Source organism: Rhinolophus sinicus, chromosome 11 (genome assembly GCF_057876585.1).
Source record: "Rhinolophus sinicus isolate RSI-liver-muscle chromosome 11, RSI-T2T, whole genome shotgun sequence".
Taxonomy (NCBI): Eukaryota; Metazoa; Chordata; class Mammalia; order Chiroptera; family Rhinolophidae; genus Rhinolophus; species Rhinolophus sinicus.
Window position 1 is genome coordinate 10,662,796 of NC_142511.1, and position 24,460 is coordinate 10,687,255.

The 24,460-nt window shown below is 34.1% G+C and overlaps 1 protein-coding gene across 1 annotated transcript in view; it reads left to right on the top strand.

Moving 5' to 3' along the window:
• Positions 1-24,460, top strand: part of XPR1 (xenotropic and polytropic retrovirus receptor 1) — a 131,656-nt gene that overhangs the window by 54,391 nt on the left and 52,805 nt on the right. The window contains exon 3 of the mRNA XM_019733509.3: positions 22,035-22,136. Within this exon, the coding sequence (XP_019589068.1) occupies positions 22,035-22,136 (102 nt within the window). The remainder of the gene's footprint in view (positions 1-22,034; positions 22,137-24,460) is intronic.

The following is a 24,460-nucleotide window of genomic DNA, read 5'->3' on the forward strand; positions in this document are numbered from 1 at the left end:
TTGGCCTTTTCAAACAGAATCAAAATATCGGCCATACTTATGTAATCAGGGTTGGTGAAAGAAAATCTTAACACTGGCTTTAACTTCAAGGCTATGATATCCTCCGGTATTATCACTTTCACCAGTATTAAAAACTACCTTAGTTAAAAGGACAAATGAAGGGATGAGGGAGTATGGTTTTCTTTTGAATTCCATATGGTGGGAGTTTTCAGGTCTAAAAATACCAATACTTCATTATATTTCAAAGAAGGACATTAGAAGCTTAATGACTTAATGAATATTAAAAAACTGAATCATAGCAATTATCAACATTTTCTTGAAAATATTTTTTCTAGAAATGGGAGTAATTTAAATTTTGGGTTTAATTTTCATTCTTTTTCGTCCTTTGTTCCCTTTCCAGTGTAAATACGGAAATGATTTTATAAAAAGCATTTCAGCATTAGCTACAGTTAAAACACAAGCTGATTTTCAATCACTACAAAGATGTATTATGGATTTTTTGACAACACTGAATTTTCCATTATGATGGTTTTTCTTTCCATTTTTAATCTGGAATAAAACCTTTTTTAAAGCTTCCGCTTGACAGGGATTTTTTTTTTCTTACACATTCAGGATATAGTGTAGGGGTCGTGTAGTCAATCCTCTCACTTCCCCTGCCTTCATCTAGTTTAAATAAAAGAAAAGCAGCTATATTTCTGTAGTACATAGCTGATCATTTTCCAGCTCCCAAAGGAGAGAAATTAATTGCTGAACACAGAGATGATGAAATATTGAGATACCTTTCTGTGTGGATTTAATGTTACTAATCAGGGAAAAGTAAGCTTTTACACGTTTTAATCCTATTATTTGCAAAATAATAACATGGAGTAATAATGTTTCCTCCTCATGAATGTTTGAAAATATATAAAGGAATGATTGAATTATGTTGGTATCTTTGTAGAAAACCAATTGACCATACATGTGTGGGTCTATATCTGAGCTCTCTGTTGTATCCCATAGGGTTTATACTGATGTCAGTGTAACACTTGTCTTCATTACTATAGCTTCATAGAAAAATTTGAAATTGGACAGTATAAATTTTCTAGATTTTTTTTCCTTCATTTTCAAAATTGTTTGGCTATTCTAGGTTTTTTGCGTTTCCAAATACATTTTTAAAATCTAGTTGTCAAGTTTTGCAAAACCTGCTGGGATTTTGATTGGGATTGCATTGAATCTATAGCTCATTTTAGTGAGAATTGACATATTAACAATGTTGAATAGTGTAATCCATAAACATGATATATTTCTCCACATATTTAGGTCTTCTTTACTGTGTCTTTGCAACATTTTTAGTTTTCCATATTGTTATATACAGATCTTGCAATATTTTGCTAAATTTATACCCAAGTATTTACTATTTTTGATGCTGTCATAGATGGTAACCATCTTAAATTTCATTTTCGAATCGTTCTTTTCTAGTGTATAAAAATACAGTTGCATTTTGTATATTGTCCTTATAATCTGAAACCTAGTTAAAATAGTTCTAGCAGCGCTTTTGTAGATTTCTGAGGATGTGGTACATACATATTGCATTGTCTGTGAATAAAAACAATTTTAATTTTTTTTCATTTCTGATCCATATGCTGTATATTTTATATACTTGTTAACCCTCAAGCTACAAGGCATTCCTTATCCATTTATGTATCTCTTGTCTAATCATTAGTGAGTTCCTTAATTTGAGATCATAATGACCAATTTTTCTTGCCGTTAGTAAATAAAGGAACTCTTTGGCATAGCTTTTCTAATAAGGTCTTATTCAAAACATGAGTTTCACGTCAGTACCTAATAAACAATGAATGAATTTACTAGAAAATGAAAGTTTCTAATTTTTGTAGAAAACTGAAGCCATCTTTTTTAAACTTCTTTTAAGCTGTGTCTTTTTAAACAGTAGCAACTGTTTAAAAATTTAAGACATAGTTTATATTAGTAGATTTACTTTGTAAGCATTAACATTAGTTTTATAAGTAAAATAGCAATAAAAGGGAAGTCAAACTTGCTGACAGCATTTTAAAACTTTGTGTGTTTTTCCATAGAATTATTATTGTCACAATGCATTACTGTTGTACACATATCCTGGAAAATTAAATATAGGTTACTTTCAGAGGTAGAATAATTTAAATGAACCGATAGTTCAATTTTCAGTGGCAGACCCTCTTTCCTATAAAATAGAAAGAGCAGATGGCAATAATCATTGAAGTAAATCTTACCATCATGTCTATAATTTTAAGTGTGTAAGGGATGGTGAGCTCATCTTTCACATAGGCTATTGAAAATTGTTTCCATCAAGGAGGAAGGAGAAAGGAAAAGTTAATGTCTAAGGGGAATAAATGTGTCGCCCATAAGTCTGGGGATATGAGCTTGGAACCTTATAAATACAGAAAGCAATGTAATGATAGCATCATCTATGACACTTAGTAATGGAAAAAGAGGAAGGAGATAGTATGAGTGAAAATGAGATTGAAGCTTCAAGTGAAAGTTGAATGTTTATGGCATTAATTAACATTTACTTGCAGACTCGAATGCTAACCATGGCTGGCAGAAGATGCAATGGAATGGAAAAGGAGCCTTGATTATAAAAAAGAACAAAAGAAACGTGACAAAATAAAGGACAGTAGTTAGCTTAGATGACTAAATTTTGAAAAAGAATTGTTTATTCTTTTCTCTTTTTGGAATTATATGGTTAAATTTGTTGGTTCTCTTTGGTATAGTTTCATTGTAGATCTTGAATAATAAAAATTATTTGAATATGAAAACAAAACATTATAGAATTATAAAACATTAGACAACATAAAACATTATAAAATTATAAAACATTAGACAACATTGCTATCTCCCTATTCTTATGTTTATCTTTTCTGAGAGCTTTAACAATAACAACTTTTTACCAAAAGTCTTATAGTCTTGATTTTTGGCATATGAAACTTACATGATTTTCGTGTTTTCTGTGTAACTATTACTGTCATTTTTATTTGGAGATTTTTAGTAATTTCCCCCTTGCTCAACCCTGCATGCATCTTGGTTAAAAAACTTCATTGTGGTCAAGAATTCTGATTGACTGTAATTTTAATTGAAGATTAACTTATTTTTATTCAGCAGATCTCAGAGGAAAAAGAATTTCATACCTCTGAAATATCCTGATTGCACAGTAAAATTGAACATTCAGGTTTTTTTTTTTTAAAGAAATACAACAATTCCACATAGATCTTCCAGCTTGTCACTAGATCATCATAGACAGTATCAATGTACTCTTAAAAAAGGTACTCAGGAATATCCAGGTAAGGTTACTGCTAATCATTGTAGATAGGCACAATGAATCAGAACTGAAAATTAATTCTCTAATTTGATACTGAAACATTGAGCGTCAGAAGTTGACAGAAGTACTACCGTGTAGTAAAGAAGTATCAGGTATCCAAAAAAATTGCTTTTAATGATTTAAAAAACAAAAGCGTAAGATAGTTTTAGGTGTACATTATGTAGAAAAAATACTGTGTTAGCAGCAGAATCTGATTTAGTTGACATTTGGCAAGTCACTTGGAGCCTAACATTGCTCCGTACAAAATAGCAATTGGAGTTCTGACAATTGAAGCTTGTTATGTGCGGGCCCTGGCGCAGGACCCAGCTGGCATGTTGTCGTCGATGCTCAGCAAGTCACAGCCGGATCTCGTCTGAAAAAGTACAGTTAGAAAGTCCTTGTTAGGTAATCCTTGTTAAAGGGGCAGCGCTGAAAGTGTTAAAACTGTCGCTTTAGTTGCATTACTAAGAAATAAGCTGAGAGGAAGACTGATTTTCTTTTTTTTGGAGTGATGTATTCATTTCATCATTTAATTATATATCATCTTATAATGTTACCCTTTGATATCTGTCTATATAATTAATAGATTGTATTTCGGCTGAGAGGACAAAAATGTCTTCTACTCTCAGCATAGTCCTGACACAGTGCTAAACATACGTATGTGGTTAACAAATAGGAGAATATGTAATTCTAATTGTACTTTTATTTCCTCAACTTTCACAACTATTGTTCCTATAGTTCTCTTACAGTACTATTTCCCACCACTGAAACTTGTCCTCAGACATGGCAGGTTTTCTTTAGAGCCTTTGTATTTTTTATTCCCTTTGTCTATCTCATTGCAAGGGGGGTTCCTTCTTGTTATCTAGGTCTCAACTCAAATCGCACCTCTTCAGAGAGGTGTTCTCTGACCACCCGTTCTTAATTCACTCTCCCTGCCCTCGTTACACTATCATATCACCCGGTTTAATTGTCATCATTACCATTATAGCAATCTGAAAGTATCTTAATTTATTTAATTACTTGTTTACCCTTCTTATAGAATATGAATTCGCAAGAGCAGAAATCTGGTATGTCTTACACTAGATAAATGACCCCTTGTGGAAAAGTTAATATCATTTATTTTAACTATTTAGTTTCTTTACCTGTGTCCAGTCTATTTGTTGTATTCCTGTTAATTGATAGGTATATGAGAGTTCATTATACTGCCCTCTCTAGTTTTGTATGTTTGTAATTTTATATAGTATAATCTTTTACAAAGGGTAAAACTGATTTATGTTACAGAAAAATGTGGTGGTATAGAACCCAAGTTTGTCCTGAACCCTTCTCTTTTCTTATATGTTAAAATTACTTTGTAAGAGTGGGCTCTTTTTCTCTCTCAAGATTACATCCCCAATAAACCCATTGTTAGCTGAAAATATCTTAAGTTGAAAATACATTTAATACACCTAACCTACCAAACATCATAACGTAGCCTAGGCTACCTTAAATGGGCACAGGACACAATATCCACAAAACACTGGCCACACAGTACCGTGTAGAGTATCTGTTGTGTAGCCTCCTGCTGGCTTGGCTGACTCGGAGTGGAGGCTGGCTGCTGCTGTCCTGCGTCAGGAGGGTATCTCACCTCATATCACCAGCCTGGGAAAAGGTCAAAATTCAAAATTCGAAGTACGGTTTCTACTGAATGCATATTGCTTTTACGCCATTGTAAAGTAGAAAATTCGTAAATTGAGCCATCTTGTTTTGGGGTGAAGCAATGAACAATGATCTACAAACTTATTGTCTACTTTTGTTTCATAACTCCCTTTAACAAAAAGTTTTACCCGTTAACCCTGTTTCATAGAGGTTTTATTATCAAATAAATTTGTCCCCTATATGTGGTGGCCAAAGAGTCATGATGCAGTGTATAGTTTCTAATGTTGAAGCTACAAATACTCAACTCAAAAGAAAAAAAGCAAATTCTAAAACACTGTCTCTTTTCCCTTCTCTCTCTCCTTCTATTTCTCATTTGACCAAATTCTTGTTCAAGTCTACAAATGAGTATTTGTATTTAAGAGGGGAGAGGGAAATCTTACTGAACTCCAAATGGATATTTTGTCTTTGTTGTTTTTTAATAAGAAAGTTTTTATGTCTTTGCAATAAACTTTGATATGCGACATTAAATAATTGAATTGCTGTTCAAAAGCAGTATAAATAGGAGAGTTTTAATAATAAGAAAAACACCCACCCACTCCCTTCAAAATAAAACCATTTTAATAGGAAATTGAATTTAGATATGATAGGCATGACTCATTAGAAAATAATTAAAATTTTGTTCATTAAAATGGTAACGGGAATTGTAGTTTTCAAGAGAGAATAGACTGTTAAAAGATGGATCTATTCAATTGTTTTCATAGTGTGGAAATTTTCAAAGTATATAAACTGGTAATTCTTAAGTGCATTTTTCTTTTTTGCAGTTTTCTTATAGAATGTTGACTAGGTGAAAGTTGCCTGTGGCTTATCATTGTATATATTTATTTGAAAAAATAATATTTGGTGATCTTTTTAATATAATTTCCAAGTAGTCATAGGAGATAGTGAATTAGAAAAATTGGTATATATCGGGCATAGTTATATTCCCCCCTTTTCAGATAATACAGCCATTTCATTTATGATAAAAAAAAAATTTTTTTTAATTGGGGTACGGGAACAGGACTTTATTGGGGAACAGTGTGTACTTCCAAGACTTTTTCCAAGTCAAGTTGTTGTCCTTTCAATCTTAGTTGTAGAGGGCACAGCTCAGCTCCAGGTCCAGTTGCCATTGTTAGTTGCAGGGGGCACAGCCCACCATCCCTTGTGGGAGTCGAACTGACAACCACGTGGTTGAGAGCCCACTGGCCCATGTGGGAATTGAACCGGCAGCCTTAGGAGTGTGGAGCTCCAACTGCCTGAGCCACCAGGCCAGCCTCTGATAAAATTTTATTTGGCTTAATTCCTTACATTTTTGTAGTGCTTTTATATTCATCAACTCATTGAAAACACTGAGAAACAGGTTATTGTAGCAGTTAAGTTTGGGCACAAGACTTAGGCGCTAATCCTAGCTCTGCCACTTAATAGCCTTGTGTCCATGGACAACTATCCTACCTTCTTTAGACTTGTTTCCCCACCTTTACCTGTCCCATGGTTGTAAATGTTAAGGGAGATAATCCATATAATTTGCCTTAGAACATAGTTAAGTATTTAATAACGGCTAGATATAATTTGATTCTTCCACCTTCTCATGAAGTCATCAGGGCAGGTATTGTTACTTTCATTTTACAGATTGACACTGACGTTCAAAGAAATTCAAGTGGCTTATTCAAGCTAGTATATCTAGTAAGTATTTAGAGGTTAGGACTAAACTATTGTTTTGATTACTCCAAGTTCAGTATGTTGATTTTACTTAAGAATATTTAAACCGGTAAGAGGTTAGATTAGGAAATTTAAAGATAAATTCTTCAGAAACTTTCTGTGAATAGATTGCCAATTTGGGCAATCTGTTACACATTTTAGAAATAATTTTATCACCTTTAATTGCTATTATTTTCTTAAGGCTCCTTTATAAAACTGAATATTCTTATACTGTTTGATTTTATCTTAATAATCAGCTTTATGAACAAAAAATGCAAGGGTGAAATTGTGTATTCTGACATGGCTTAAAGTAGAAAATTTTGAAAAAGTAATGTAAATACCAAATAATATGAAAATGAAATAAACTCTAGAACATGCATATGCGAGAACATTATGAAGCCATTAAAATCATGATGTTGAAGGATATGTAATAACATGGTAAACTACTCCTAATATATTACATAAAAGGGTATAAACTACACACAGATAATGATCCCAATTCTATACATCACATACTTATACATATATGTTTATAGAAAAAATATGCCAAAACAGTGGCTGAGATTGTCATGAGTAGTAGGAATACTGGTGATTTTTTATAATGAAGGTTTATTACTCTTATAACAAGAAACTTAAAAAATTTTTTTCCATTTAAACTTAGTGAGTAGAGGTTTGGCCTAAGACTAAGGCTTACTATGAAGTTATTAGAGGGCTTTGTAAACACTAGGATCTGTATATTATGTCCTGTTCACAGCATTCTAGGAGGAGCTGCTTCATTCATAGATTCATAGGTCTGCTTTTGGACTTTATGTCCCCAAAATAAATGGTCAGAAATGATGCTTCTGTATGAAACCCTCAAGCCCCATAATTCTGTTATAACCTCCTTTTGGTGAATGCCACCTGAGTTCAGATTAGAGACATGACTAGGATTACATTTATGCAATTCTTTGTGACTCTAAGATGAACAAAAGATGAAGAGGATGTTGTACAATGAAATCATGATCATCAGGTATTTCACTGCAGGATTTATAACAGACTTAACTAGAAAATATGAAATGTGAGTCTGAAGAGCACATAAATTTTGCTCTAAGAATTAAAGGCTTCTTATTCCACTGAATATATTCCAGTCTCTTAGACATTTCAGATTCCTTCCTTTAGTAACTAGAGCCTTTTCTCAATGTCCTTAAGACTCTAAGCTGTTGTTGTTCATAATGCTTCTCAGGATTTTGCCCAAATAAAATAACTTCCCTTTATGTGAGTAGAACTTCTATGACTAAAGACGTCAATAAATTCAGGGGGAAAAACAGTGCTTTTCACTGACTAACATTCAGTAAGTTCAGTCAACTGCAGTCTGCTTGGACTAATTTGTTCCAGGCATCCTGGAACAGGGAAGAATCGCTATTGTATCCCCTTTTCTTTATTTTAGAGATTTTAGCATTCTGTAGCAGTAGGTCTTAACTTTCTTTAAGGTAAATAAGTCACTTTAAGTATTTTAAGAAAAATAGAGATATCTTCTGGGGTCTATAACATTTTACATCTAGTTTCAGAAGGAATTCCTTATTGTTTACCTGTGAACTTCTGGTTGAAAATGCCAGTTTTAGTGGCATCGGATTTTTTGTGTGTGTGTCTTTATTTTTGTGTTTTGGGAACTCTTTTTGAACAGTGTTTGTCATTTTCTAAAGGATTGTTCCCACCCTGTTGCTTCCTAGAAATATTGTATTATTTAATTTATGTTTTAATATCTGTTTTCCTTGATTTGATGCTTTTTGAATGTTAAACAGAAGATCTAATTTTCTTATGAAAGAATAAGTGAGGTACTAGGGCATGTTCAGAGTTAAACATGACAGATGTGGAATCATAACCCTGTGCACACAGATCATGTCCTCCTGTTGTGCCAAGAGGCAAATTATTACTTTGAGGTTGACAAAGCAAAAGTATTTATGATTAAATACCTCTCACTCTCAAAGTGTGATCCTTACTGGAATCATTATGATCTCTCCTAGCACTTACTGGTAACAAGTATATGCTAACTTCAGGCCCCTGAGAGAAATATGGGAGCCAAGAGCTATGCGAAGTCTAGTGACCTTGGCATAAGACACAAAAGAGAGCTAAGAGATATTTAGATGAATCGCGTTTAGAATGACTAAGTCACCTGAAGAGAATTGCATCTATACTAAGGAGTTAACTCGTTTGTTTTAAGATCTAAATTGTATAATAAAGTTGCCTAAACAGTTTTGCTTCCTGATCATATACTGTGATTCACCTGGTGATAAATATACTAAATGTAGGTAGACATTATTCACCTCTGAAGGTGTATGATATATTCTACTTTAAGTGTAGAAATGATTATTAGTTGAGTTTTTTCATTGTAAGCAATTGAATTTGAATGACTAAGTAAAATAAGGATTTGTTGAAGGATGTTATGGTAGCACATAGAATTGAAAGAACAGAATAGCTGGATCACTGGAAAGAAAAAAACAGGTCAACTTTGATGCTCCAGCAGTAGGGCGTGTGTACTTACTTTTTAGAGCATGTGTATCAAATTATCTGTAATGAAGGACATCTGTATCTGTTGGTTTTTTGGTTCAATATTCGTTCTTTTAAATAATCATTTTGTTTTTGAGCTTATTACTATATTTGTATTAAATACTGTTTAATTTTGATAGTCTATTGCTTCATTAGCCAGCGTATCTCTGCAGATGTCCTTGAGGTAGCCTTTTGCTTCAATGCTCAGTTCTTTCATGGGTTTTTGTTTTCTCTTAGAATTCTTCTGTAAGGAGAACTGTCCTTTCTCCCATATTTATCTATGTATTCAATTATTTATTTATATCAATATGGACCTGTATATATTTCTTTTGTTCTATGGGTTATCATTTCATTTTATTGCTTTGGCCACTGGGAGCTTCTTCAGGTTGGTTCTTGTATCATTTTGACATGCTCCTATCTTTTTGCACAAATGTCTTTTCTGATATCACAAGATATTTCAGGCTCATCTTGTATTTTCCCTGCTCCAGCCTTGGAATCAACCTCTTTTCGTAACAGCACTGAATCTTTCTGTTGGGGAATGATACTTAAAAATCAGGATTTCAGTGCCAGGTGTGCTCACTATTTTTAGAGTATCATTGCTCCTATACTCTGACAGTGCATAGAGCCAAGAAATATGTGTGTGTGTGTGTGTGTGTGTGTGTGTGTGTGTGTGTGTGTGTATTAACCCTTGCATATACACACTATATTTTTATGTCTATCTACATGTATGTTAAAAACCATTATTTTGCACTGATATTTCTGATTCCACTCCAACACATAAGGTTCATTGTAGCTTTTCCCCTTTTCTAGCCCCCCAAATTAGTTTCCCAGCACCTTTCTCCTATGCCTGAAATATACCTGGTACTCCTTGTTCCAAGAGATTTGGACTATTTACAGTCAATAATTTAAAGTGTTAAGTATTCTCAGGGTTGTTCTGGTCATTAATGTCTCTGAGAAGGGTTATTTAAGAGGGTAAATGTCAGGGAACAAGAGAGATGATGTGAATATGAATGTTGGGGCTGGGGAAGAAATAGTTTTGGGGTGCTTAGGGAGAAAATGTTCAAGCAGAACAGCTTGTGTTAAGTAAGTAAGAAAAGTATGTCTGGTTCAGGGAAATGAATACAGTTCAGGGTAGCTATAGAGGTTGTGACATAGAATTGCTGTTTCATACCATTGTGGTTAGGAAAGGTGCTTGATATAATTCAGCCTTCTTAAACTTATTAAGACTTGTTTTATAGCTTAACATACGATCTATCATAAGGAATGTTCTATGTGTGCTTGAGAAGAACATGTATTCTGCTGCGGTTGGATGGAATGTTCTGTAACTGTCATTTAGGCTAATCTGGTTTAACTTGTAGTTTAATTCCAGTGTTTCCCTGTTGATATTCTGTCTGTGTGATCTGTACGTTATTAAAACTGGGTTATTGAAGTCCCCTTTATTATACTGCTGTCTGTTTCTTCCTTAGATAAGGGGTCCACCTCCTTCTCTCCTCTGGGAGAAGTTGGGAGTTGGGAGTGCCCTTTCAGTTGTCTGGTGCTTTATTGGGGGTGGTGTTTATGGCAAGAGTGTGTCTCAGCTTTTCCTCATCATTTCAGTGTGGGTGATGTGGACATTTTCTCATTCTCCCAATGTGTAAGAGTCACTCAGCTGGTTTCTGGATATTTTTTGGAGGAAATTGCTCTGTGAGTAGCTGTAGATTTAGTGTGTCTGTGGGAGGAGGTGAATTTAGGAGCCTCCTATGTCGCCATCTTGGACCGGAACCCCCAATTCATATTTTGTTTGAAGAAAGATACAGCTTTAAAATATGCTTTAGTTGCTTCGATTGTAAATTTGTCTATATGTAATTAAGAGCCCAAACTATGATTTTTGGATCAGAAATTATTTATGGTTTTTTAATTGAATATGTTCCTTTTTCTTCAGTGAAATAGAAACTTGACCACTTGTCCATATCTTCTATTTGAATATGTAAAATCACTAAGCTTTTGCAAAAATTGCATTTTAGTAGTCAGTTATTCATTTCCATGATTTCATTGTTTTACATACTTTTCCTTTGTTCTCTCATCTTTCTCAGTATGATTCTGGGATGTATTTTAATTTTCTGTCAGTCATCGGGAGAATCTCTTTATCAGTGGCTGCTTTTCTAGTCTAATACTGAATGGTCCCAGGATATAGGGGGAGGAAAGCATATAAAATCCTGGCTTTAAGGGATTTTGAGTTAAGAACTTTTTACTTATTTATTTTAGTTGGTATGTTGCTATTATATCAGAATAAAAATTGGGAATATTGGGGAAATTTTTCAACAAAGACGTAGTTTATGGATCTTAATTAACAAAGAGTGAAACATACTTCGGTTTTTTAGTATTTTTGTTAAAAACCTGTGTTTCCTAGCTTTTTTAATATTTGACTTGAATATTGATGTTATGTTCATTATAAATGCATTCTGTCTTTAGCTACATGCGTGCCACTTCAGAGAGAAATGAAATAGTTACATTAACTGTAGTTCTTTGAATTTATTCCTGGAATAAATAACCAGAGTCGTTATAATTCTTATGGTTCATTCTTGTACTCATCTTCGCAGAAAAAAAGAGACTGAAAATTCAGTTAAACTAATGCTATTCATCTTGGGTAAGTATCAGACATTTTGTATTTGTTTGGTTGATAGTAATTCCAGTCTTAATAATACAGGATATATATAACCTGTTACTTTGCAGAAGTAAAAAAGAACTATGATTCGTAATAATTTAGCTAAAGGTGAGTTTAACTGGATAGATATGATTAACAAAGTGGCTTTAAATAATAATATATACTTTCCAGTTATGTGAAGTAATCAATTAGGCTAATAGAATTAGAAAATGGAAGTCCTTCGGTAAAGAATAGATAATTCTCATTTGTTTACAAATTAGTGTTTTGTCAGTGCTGAAAAAAGTCCCTTTTTATTGTCTGTTAGGGGAATCCATTTCCAGATCTTCTGTGTTTCCCCGAAAATAAGACCTAACCGGACAATCAGCTTTAATGTATCTTTTGGAGCAAAAATTAACATAAGACCTGGTCTTATTTTACTATAAGACTGGGTGTAATATGATATGATATATGATATGATATCAGGTCTTATATTAATTTTTGCTCCAAAAGATGCGTTAAAGCTGATTGTCTGGCTAGGTCTTATTTTTGGGGAAACAGGGTTTCATATATACTAAATCTTTTTTTTTTTTAATTTTTATTGGGGAATATTGGGGAGCAGTGTGTTTTTTCGGGACTCATCAGTTCCATGTCAAGTTGTTTTTTTTCAATCTAGTTGTGGAGGGCGCAGCTCACTGGCCCATGTGGGAATCGAACCGGCAACCCTTGTTGTTACGAGCACCGTGCTCCAACCACTGAGCAAACCGGCCACCCCCATATATACTAAATCTTGAAATTGATTTGCTTGAATAAAATCAGTAGGTGTTAGTGACAGATTTGATACAGTCAAAGGAGTCCCCTTTCAAATGGCCTTTCCCCGATTTTATAAAATAAAGCCTGTCTCTTAGTAAATCTGAATTATGTTATGATGCATGCCTCTCTGGCCCTCCAACAAAGGACTATATACAGTTCCAGACTTGCGATTTTTTGACTTTATGGTGGTGAGAAAGTGATACACATTCAGTGGAAACCATACTTTGAATTTTGATCTTTCCCAGGCAGGTGATATGTGGTACAGTACTCTCTCTTGGTACTGGCAGTGGCGGTGAATGATTTTTGCCTAACTGTGGGCTAGCGTAAGTGTTCTGAGCACGTTTAAGGCAGGCCAGGCTAAGCAATGATATTCGATAGGTTAGGTGTATTAAATGCATTTTCAACTTACGATGGTTTGTAGGAACATAACCCCATTGTAAGTCAAGGATCATTTGTAGTGTGAAATACTCAAGTCCTTGGTATAGATGTTGAGAAAGTAAGTGATTAATAGGGTGACATCCTTTCAAAGTCAGATTGTTTTCAATGAAATTGAAGGAAGACTTGTCAGCTTATATATTATTAAAATTAATTTTTAACAATAGAGCCCTATGCAAATTTTTGGAAAACACTTGGAAGGAGTTCAAAGAATTGACATAGCTACAACAAATTTTCATTCTGATCTACTTATTTATGTGAACAAGTTTTCTCAGCACTTAACATCTATAAGATGAAACACGGGGAATTAGCAATGCTTGTTAATGGTCTCATTCTACAATATTTATAATATTCCAGCAAATAATGTAATATTCATCATTCGGACAAATAATGTAATATTTACTGTTCTAGCAATAATGTAACATTTATCACTGGATATATGAACTAATTGGGAGGAAAAACTCTATTCATTTAAATATGAGATTTATGTTCAAATTCTCAATAAAATTTTATGTTTAATATTTATCAAAGTTTATTACATATTTATGTTGTTTGATGTAGTGTGTTCTAAAAATTGTAGTGATAGCTCGATCCAAAAGAAATTTTAATATTTATACTTTCTAGATAAGAAAGTTTTTGTATTTAAATTTTAATTTGTATACATTTAGTGGCTAGGAAGTATAGGATCATCAATAAATTACTTTCAGATCTAAAAATACGTTAGGATAAATTCTGTAATGTTAGTAGAATGGAAATAGAAGTCCAAGAAGAAAACAAAATGATATAAAATTTCCAACTGTTAAAGAAGAGCTTATTTTGATGTATTTAATAATATTGATGGTGGTTGTCATATTGCTATGACATTTAAATTCCATTAGCTACATTTAAACAAAGTCATTTTATTTTAAAATGCAAATAATTACAATGCATCAGAAATTACATTGTTTATAACTATTTAAAAGTGTTTAAGTCTTTTGTCATAACTTAAAAATATGCAAGATGGGTTTTCAAATTTTTTTATAGGTTACAAGAACAAACAACATTTGAGAGCACTGGCATACAACACTTGCTTTATTATTGAATTATGCCCTTGTTGGAATTATTTATTGCTATTTCATTTGTTGGTGTTTTTTGCTTAGCAGACATTAGGTAAACATTCATTGGGGTGATAAATTGTTTTGATTGTTTCAGAGTTAGTGCCAGTAAGATTAATTTTATCTCAACATGTCACTAAGGTAAATTAAAAGAACTTTTTTGTTGTTGTTCTACTAGGACTATTTTAAAAGCACATTTAGTTAAACTTCATATGATGAAACCTTAAGATAGATCAGAAAATCTTATTTAGGACCACTTCAGCCTAGTTGGATTCAGAATATTTTGCAGAAATTAGCAGCTTTATTTATGGAATATGAAATTTGGAATTAGACGAGGACTTAGAGATTTCCTATTGAAGTACCTTCATTTGTCAAAGAGAAAACGTGGAGTCAAAGAGTCACTTAATCAAGCTAATACAGGTAATTGGTAACCGAACCGTATCAAATCTGTCACTGAAACCTATTGACTTTTACCTCCAGACTATCTCTTGAATTTCTCCACTTCTTTATCTCCAGTGCCTTCACCCTAGTTTGGGCTGTCATCTTTTATTTGATATCTGTACTACATCTGATTTGCTAGCCCACAGCCTCTCATTTACAAAGCATATCTGATCACAATTGTTCCTCTGCTTAAAATCCTTCAAAGATGTCTCATTGGTCATAGGAAAAAGGCCCTAACTGATCAGGCCCCTTCTAGCCTGTCTAGGCTTAACTGCCACCACTGTCCCCCTTGCTCCCTGGATTCTAGTCACACAGGCCTCTTCAGTTTCTCAAATGTACCATGCCCATTTCTTTTCATATATATAAATTTAATTTTAATTGTAATTGACGTACAGTAGTATGTTAGTTTCGGGTATACAACATAGTGTTTCAAGATGTATATACCTTACGAAGTGATCAAAGTAAGTCTAGTAACCATCTGTCACTGTACATAGTTACTGTGATGTTACTGACTCTATTCCCTGTGCTGTACATTATACCCCATGGCTTATTTTATAACTGGAAGTTTGTACTTCTTAATCCCCTTCTCCCTTTTCACCCTTCCCTCTACCCGCCTCCTCTCTAGCAAACATCAGTTTCTTCTCTCTGTATCTTCTGCAGTGTCTTGCTCTATGTATGCTCTTCCTGCTGCGTGGAGCACTTCTGCTGCTCCAAGCCAATGCCTATTTAGACTTCAGATTTCATGTCAAATGACACCTATTCAGAGATGCTCCCATTTCCCCTGAGTCCTTACAGACTAGCTAGGTCCCAGTGCGTGTTTTCTTATCTTTACTTCTTCAAAACTTATATTACAGTTTGTATATTTGTGTGATTATTTGATTAAAGTCTGTTTCCTCAGGTCGAGTGCAATCTCTGAGGGCAAAGTTTATGTGTATTTTGTTTATCATTGTATTCCTAGCACCCGCCTCATTTCCAGGTTCATTCAATGCTTACTGAGTGAATGACTCCCAATTACTTCTATTTCTACTACACAAGTGATTTTAGAGTAACGTGTATGAAATCATCTTTGCCATATGCTTTATTTAATTCACCCATCTGGTGATAGAGTAGCATTTGGGAAAAAAATAGAATTTCAAGTTATTTATTCCTATTTTGTAAATCACACTTTAAAAAACCCACCTTTTTTTCATAAAAGCATAAAACCAATAGTGCTAAATATTCTTTCTATATTTGATGGAACCTAGTCACATATTAATTTTTATTTGTCAGTTCTCATTTATGAGTAGTTTTTGAGACGCTAAGAAGTCATAGAAACTTGCGTATGGAATATAATAAAAATACAAAGAGGTGGTGGTGATATTAAAGTTAGTGCCTCTCAAACTAGTATTGCACAGAATAATGTTCCTGGAAATTTTCATAGAGACTATCTACCCTGTTCCCCACCTCCCCCGTTATTCCCCCTTCACCCAACCAAGAAGGATTGTACCCTTATAAATAACTTGGGGAAACATTGTATACTAAGTCTCTTTCTCATAGAATAACAACAATGTATATTAGCTTAGTAAAACTACTTGGGCCTTGAAGCAGAGTTTCTCACCCTTGGCCCTGTAGGCATTTGGAAAGAGAAGGTGGTTTAGCAGTATCCCTGGCTTCTATCCAGTAGACTCCAGTAACATCCTCCCACTTTGATAACCAAACAAGCGCATTCCAGACATTGCCAAGTGATTCCCGGGAGGCAAAATTGTCCCCACTTGAGAACTACTAGTTTTTGTTTGTTTGTTTTTTTAACAGCATTTTAAAAAAACATTTTATTAGGGAATATTGGGAAACAGTGTGTTTTTCCAGGACCCATCAGCTCCAAGTCAAGTCGTTGTTTTTGTTTATGTTTTTGTTTTCATTCTGGTTCTGGATGGCGCAGCTCACTGGCCCATGTGGGCATCGAACCGGCAACGTTGGTGTTATGAGCACTGCGCTCTAACCAACTGAGGCAACCAGCCACCCCAAGGGAACTACTACCTTAAAGAGATCAGCTTTTCTCTGTTGATATTCATATTTCCCAAACTTACTTGAATTCCTTGGAATTCTCCTTCATTCACATACCTAATGTCCTGGGAAATGCTATTTTATGTTATCGTTTAGTAAAAGTAAACTAATTGTACTTTCCCACCTACTTTTTAGACTCCTCCTTAAAACTTTCAATACTTTCCACTGCTTAGAATAAAATTCAGACTCCTCAATTTGGCCTTCCTGCATGTAAAGGACTTTGTCTCCTTCCGTAACCTGACCTCCTAACCTTATCTTCTGTCCCTTTTGACCTGCTTTCAGGCCCTCAGATATCCTCGTTTCTCTCCTAATACGCTGTTGCCTCTCGAGAATCATTTTGCCCTTGTTCGTTTTTATCCTTTAGGTTCAGGTTTCAGATTAAATGTCATCTCATAAGGAGAGGTCTTTTCTGACCATCCCTTACCCTGCCAAAAAGGACAGTCATCATTATATCCCCAGTATTTAGCAGAGAGCTGAGCATTTTATAGGTACAATAATTATTTGTTGAATAAATAAATGAATATGCTTTAATTTATCACAGTGTTTCTGTTATAGGGTTATTTAAAATTAGAGTTAAAAATATTTTTTATTGAAATATGGTTCAGATACCATAAAATTCACCCTTTAAATGTGTATAATTTAGTGGTTTCTTATATTTTCACAGGTTTATACAACCAACACCACTATCTAATTCCAGAACATTTCATTACTCCCCATTCTCCCCTACCCAGCCACTGACAACCACTAATCTACTTTCTGTCTCTATGGATTTGCATGTTTGGACAGTTCTTATAAGTGGAATTATGCAACATGTGGTCTGGCTTCTTTCCCTTGGATTATGTTTTCATGGTCCATCCATGCTATAGCATGTAATAGTACTTCATTCCTTCTTGTGGCTAAATACTATTCTATTATATGGATGTGCCCTCTTTTGTTTATCCATTCATCTGTTGATAGACTCTTGGAACGTTTCCACTTTTTGGCTATTATGAATAATGCTGCTATGAGCGTTTATGTATAAATTTTTGTGCAAATGTATGTTTTCACTTCTCTTGGGTATATACCTAGAATGGAATTGCTGAATTATATATTAACTCCATATTTAAGTTTTTGAGGAACTGCCAATCTGTTTTCCAAAGTGAGTGTACCATTTTACGTTCCCATCAGCAGTACGTGAGTGTTCCAATTTCTCCCATCCTTGCTAGCACTTGTTATTGTCTGTCTTTTTTATTATAGGCATCCTGCTGGGTATAAAGTGGCATTGTGGTTTTGATTTGCATAGTAGTCATTTTGATATTCTTTATTTTATATTAAGAATATACAGTGAGTCTTTATAAAAGTCACATTCTTACAGGGGAAGGGGGGAACCTCATGTTATCTAGGCTCTGTACACCTATATTTCCTTACCTGTAAAACAAGGGAATTGTACTACTGTGTTTCCCCGAAAATAAGACCTAGCCGGACAGTCAGCTCTAATGCATCTTTTGGAGCAAAAATTAATATAAGACCCGGTCTTATATTATGTTAGATAAGACCTGGTCTTATATTACAGTAAAATAAGACCGGGTCTTATATTAATTTTTGCTCCAAAACACGCATTAGAGTTGATTGTCCAGCTAGGTCTTATTTTCGAGGAAACAGAGTAGTTGGTTTCTGAACACTGAAATTCTCTGTTCCTCCAATTTAGAGTTAGTGATTTCCAACATTATTAGGAGATAGGTTGTAGGAAGCATCTGGTAATAGAAATTGATGTTTTGTAAATCAGCATTCTGCCAACTCCTAACTGAAATTATGTACCTCTAAATTCTGGTATCGATACTCTTTTCAATTACTTATGCTGGTTAGGTTTTACTATGTACTTGTATGATTTAAAAATTTGGATGTGACATGTTTCTCTTTTTCTTCCAGTTAATAATACCCTTTATTTATACAATATAATGTATTTATCCTTCAGAATATGTTTCATTGTAATAGGTTCAAACAATACAATAAGTATAGATATAGCAAAATGTTAGAATCCCTCTCATACCTACTCCTGTTGCAGAGAAGATGACCATAATTAATAGTTTGATATGCACCCTTCCAATCTTTCTATGAATGTACATATGAATATTAATTTATACACATATTTTTTCATAAATGAGATCATGCCGTATATATTCTGTTATTTAAATTTTTCCCTCAACAGTGTGTTTTGGGATTTTAAGACGTATCAGGATATATGTATATTATTTTTTAAATGACTGCATAGTGTTATATGATATTATTATAGTTTATTAAACTGTTCCCCTTTTGTTGGGCATCACTTTGTTTTCTTCATCATTATTAAAAGTAATGGCGCATGGCATCCTTGCACATACACCCATTTGTACAGATATTCCTTTAGAATATATTTCCTACATGTGAGATTGAACACAATGAAAATTTTGGTAGCCTGATTATCTTCCTAAAAGGGTTTACAAATTTACATTTCCACCAACAGGGACTGAGAGTGTTCATTTACCTTCACCACTGCCAATGTGATGGTTGAAAAATTATATTTCATTATTTTAAAGTTATATTTATCTGATATCTAGGATGTTGAGCATCTTTTTTATTTGTTCATTGGCCATTTGTGTTTTTTTATGAATTGCTCTAATTTACCCATTTTTCTTATAGAATATTTTTTTAATATTGTTTTGGAAGAATTTTTAAAAATATATTTTGCAAATGAATCCTTTATTTTAAATGTTGCAGGTATGTTTTTCCATGTCTCTTCTTGTCTTTTAACTTTGCTTATGGTATCTTGTGGAATGGAGATACTTCATTTTGTGAGAATGTCAGTTATTCTCGTTATCGCCTGTTTATGTAGTGTTTAAGGAGACTTTTCCCCATGTAGAGTTATTGTTTTTTCTAATATTTTATAATATTATTTCTTTAACTCCATTTGGAGTTTATTTAAATAGATGGTCAACTGACCCAACCCTATTTGTTATATAGCTGATTCTTCTACTCGTTTGAAGCCCCCTTTATCTGAATCTATGTGTATACAGATTTATTTCTGGGCACTCTCTTCTGTTCTTTTTGTTGTGTTTTGCTAATTCATTTACCAATAAATAGTGTGCTTCTAATCACAGTTGGTTACTGTGTCTATGGAAATCTAAAAGGACAGAACATTTTCCTTCATTTAATTTATTTTGCATAGTTATTCTTGCTATTTTTATCTATAGTGGTTTTTTTTTTCTCTTTACTCTGTTTGCTATTACTTCCTAGTGTTGCTGTAACCTTACTCTGCCCTCGTCTGATTGGTGGCTATTAAGTTATATATATATTAGGAAACTAAATAATAGACTGATAATATTTTAGATAAACAGTCTCTAAATTAAGGAAATGAAGAATTCATGAGATTGATTCATGGATAGAATGTTCATACTTTAATACATAAAATTTATTACGTATGTTTTAGTTTCTCAGAGGCTTAGATTTTTTTCGTTTCTAGATTCTTAGTAATATTTAGATAGATGTTGCTGAATATGCAATTTCTATATAAACATTAATATACGTATGTTAAAATTATTTTTAAAACAGAAACTATGTTTAAATCACTTTGCTGAAAAACTTTATTTCCATCAGATTAGGTTAATGAAAGTTGTCTGTTTATAGGGAAACAAATTAAATGTGACCAAGCCCGTTTTTTGCTTTTGTGTTTTCTTTCCTAACAATATTATAGAGAATAAAATAAAAATGGGGGGGGGGGGAGAAAGTAATTAAGTAGAATAAGATATTTCTCTTATTTTAAATCAGCTATAGCTAGCTAGATGTGATCATAAGAGTAGCATCTGTTGCCATGGAGCATCTTTCACTCAAGGTTAGCTTAAAAAAAAGGTTTGACCTTCTTTATGTTTAGAAAAAATAATTCTCAGTGGCCTTGGTTGGTTGGGTAGCTGTAGTCTTTATTGTACCTAAATTGCTTAGCTTACATGAGGAAGTTAAAGTGGCATCCCTTCTTTACTGCAAAATCAATAGAATACTGCATTATCTAAAGCATAAGAAATAGATTGTGTGTGTGTGTGTGTGTGTGTGTGTGTGTGTGTGTGTGTGTAAAGGTTTTGTGTACTAATTTTGTTTTACATTTGTATTCGTATGAAATGACTAGATTCAACATGCTTTTTAAAACTTCATATTAAGATTTTGTTTTTCTTTGAAATATCGGTGGTACTGGGAATTAGTGTGTATAGGTATATTTGTTTTGTGTATTACTAAGGGAAATACTATTTCTCTTATTCCTGGACAGGTGAATTATTTAAGAATTTCTGGGGTTGCACTAAGATTTGGGGCACCTGGGGGACATAAAAGAACAGATACTTTTTTTGGATATTTCAAGTTTAAAGTGCCCCAGAGATTCAGAAATAGGATGGTTCTATATAATGATTAGCATCTGGAGTCTAGTCATACCTCACTTGGGCAAGAAATGTATCCTTTTAGGCTTGGGGGTTCCTGAAGATACATATGTATCTGTATTTAAGGAATTCAGTAAAGCTGTGTGCAGTATGACAGAACTCACGAAGTGGATCCAGCCTGCAGACACATATATTGATTAGCCCACTCGGTATTTTTATAAAATATCTAGGTTTATGACTTCTCCTGAAAAATTGGAAGATCTGACAACCTGGGCCACATATCATCACATGGTAGCAACTAACTAGATGGACAGGTGCTCTCTAGTTTGCCAGAATCTATACCACTCCTTATCCTGACGGTGGTGGTTGTCATTTATCACCACACTTGGGTAGTCACCCACTAGCTCAACTCATTTATGTTCTTACCCTGCAACTGGAGGTTTGGAATGCCTAATTTATAACCATCCATCTAAATCTCTTTTTCTGGGTCTGGTGCAGCTAAAGTAAAAATAAGTAGATAGCAATTTAATATAGATAGAACAATCAACTCATTTTTTACCAGAAACATATTACATATTCATGTCTTCATTTTCTCTTGCATCTTTTTTCCCTTGAAGTATTTACTCTACTCTCTTGCAGAGTCCTGTTCATTTCAACTGCCAACACCTTGACTCGTCCTTGACACCTCTGTATACAGTAGTGTGTTTCTTTTCTGAAGTCTTAGAAGACTTATTTTCTTCACCACTATATATTCATTACAGTAGAGCTTTAGAGTCTCATTCAGTTAAAACAAATAATTGTGTTCCTGTGAAGAGACCTTTGATTAGTCTTTTTTGAATTTGGTTCACAGTTCATTTTTTCCAAAGAAATACGTATGTTGTTATTTTGAAAACTAAGAAAGGAGTAACTTTAAATTTTATTTCCTTAGTTTTCCTAATTGGCCTTCAGACATTAAACTTAAATACTCTTTTCCTTGCTTTCAGTTACCGATGAGGACACGGTAAAGAGGTATTTTGCCAAGTTTGAAGAAAAATTTTTCCAAACCTGTGAAAAGGAACTTGCCAAAATCAACACATTTTATTCAGGTGAGTGTTTTTTTTTTTTTTTTTTTTTGGTACAACACATAAGAGACAATTTCTGCTGCTAAGGGAGGAGAAACTCTACCAAGTCATTGTTTAAACTTCTGATCATCATTTAAACATTGGGGCGTGTTTTCCTTGCTGTGCTGCACTGATGTGGGCATTTCCTTTGGCTGAGGTGGGCATGTGTCAGGTACCTCAGTGTTTAGTAATTAGCCTTAGGTGGTCATTGCCTAAGTTCTCTTGCAGTTGCAAGGATTTCAGGACCTCACTGGGAAGCAGTACCTCGCTAGAACTTCACTATAGCCCAGTCCAGTGCTTGAAAGAGTCAGAAACTTGATTTTATCATTTCTCTCAGAGCTGAATTACAGTTCCAGCTTTTTAGTAAACATCAGTTTTATGCCTGTCCATTGCCTTGCAGAACACTACTCTCGAGCATGGTCTGCAGAGTGGCATCTACAAGATGTAATTGGAGTTGAGAAGAAAACATTAGGGCTTGTGTTTCTTTATGTCTTACTCTTTAAAAAATAATTCTGTATATATTTACTCTCCTACCTTTTTAACATCTGTTTTTCCCTCTCAGAGCTCAACTCAGGTTCCTTGACTCCCTCGTTGTATTCCAGTTGTCAGACCCCTCCCAGAATTACGTCTCTATCAGTTATTTTATCTACTCTGTCCCTTGTGCTTTTAATCCCTTTGCCCTCATTGCCCTGTAATGCTTCTGCCTAGCAAACTCCAACTGTGGACGCATCTAGCCGTTTGCCTCCTTCATGCCTACCCCTGGGCTGCTTAGGACAGCTGAAAAAAAGTCATATAGCAGAACAAATCGGAACCACTGTAAATTCATTGTTACATTCTTAACTGTGTCCTCAAAGCTTCATGTGGGTCCTAATCAATGCCCTTTTCCATACTCCAAATTGTTCATCTAAACCCTGTATCATTTTCTTGAATTCTGTGACCTATCTTCCCCATCATGCTCCTTAATGTCCTACTTTGCAAATAAAAATAAAGGCCTTCACCTCCTGTTGGTGTATAATACTTATGCAGATCTAGGCCATTATTTCCCCAAATGCCTATAGACTTTCTTACCCTTAGTCATTTTCCTCCAGTCTTTGTAGAAAAGGTAACCCTCTTAAGTCCATGGAAAAATCTCTACAACTACTGACTGAATTTCAGTTCCTTGAGACCTTGCTCCAGTAATTATCTCCTCCAAGAATTGTTGCGTAAATGCATCATTAACTTCCCTTTTTACTGGTTTAGTCTCCTTAGCAAGTCATTCCCTTCAAAGAAAAAAATAAACAAAAAAGGAAGCAAATATCTTAACTCTGTGTCCTCCTCCTCATCTTGCATTGATAGTTGGACTTCTTCCTAGGCAGAGGGAACAGTTTATGCAAAGGCAGAGCCATTAAAGGAAGTGGCATAGTACATGTCCTCCTCGCTACATCACAAGTGCTTAGAAGGCAGAGATGAAATAGAAATATTGTTTAAAACATGCAAATGGAAAGATTTTCAGCAAGGGGAAAATGTACGGAAGGAATGGCAATATTCAAGGACAAAGATAATCTCCATAATAAGGAGGTAGAAGGATAGAGAGGAACCAGCAGTACAGCCAGCCGTGTAATGTAGAGGGAGGAAGAGGAGACTAAAAGAGAAAGAGTATTTAGACTGAGAAAAGGCTATTGGATGTGATCTAAGGCTGTAAATGAAAAACAGATGAGGTCAAGTTTATTCGCGTTTTCTTTTACTATGATTTTTTGAGGAAGGATCTCTGAGCCCAATTCTAAATGGATAATTGAGATCACAAAGAATAAATAATGTTTCTTGGTTTACAAAGAAAAATATCTATTGTTAACAATAGGTACATACCTTTATATTTGAGTTACACATAGATATGTGTGTTATGTTTGTATGCACCTATATATGTGTGTATATGCAATATATTTAAATAATTAACTTTTATCATGAAACAATCCTTATCCTTACTACTTGTCATACGGTATTCTATTATTTGTATATTCTATTTTCTATATTTAATTATTTCTATTTGAATTTTAAAATGTTAATTTATGATCCACTAAATTGCTTTCATGAACCTGTACTGGATTACAAGCCTTGGTTTGAAAAATGATATCTTAGACTTGGTTACTTTTCAACAATAATTCTAGATTGAATGTCCTGAGAGGTCAGTTTGCTGTCAGACATGGCCCATGGACATGGACATGAACATAGTCAGAGTAAGGTGGAACTTCCAGATTATAAACAGTGGGAGATAGAAGGGACACCATTAGAAACTGTCCAGAAGTTGGCTGCACGAGGGCTCAGGGATCCAT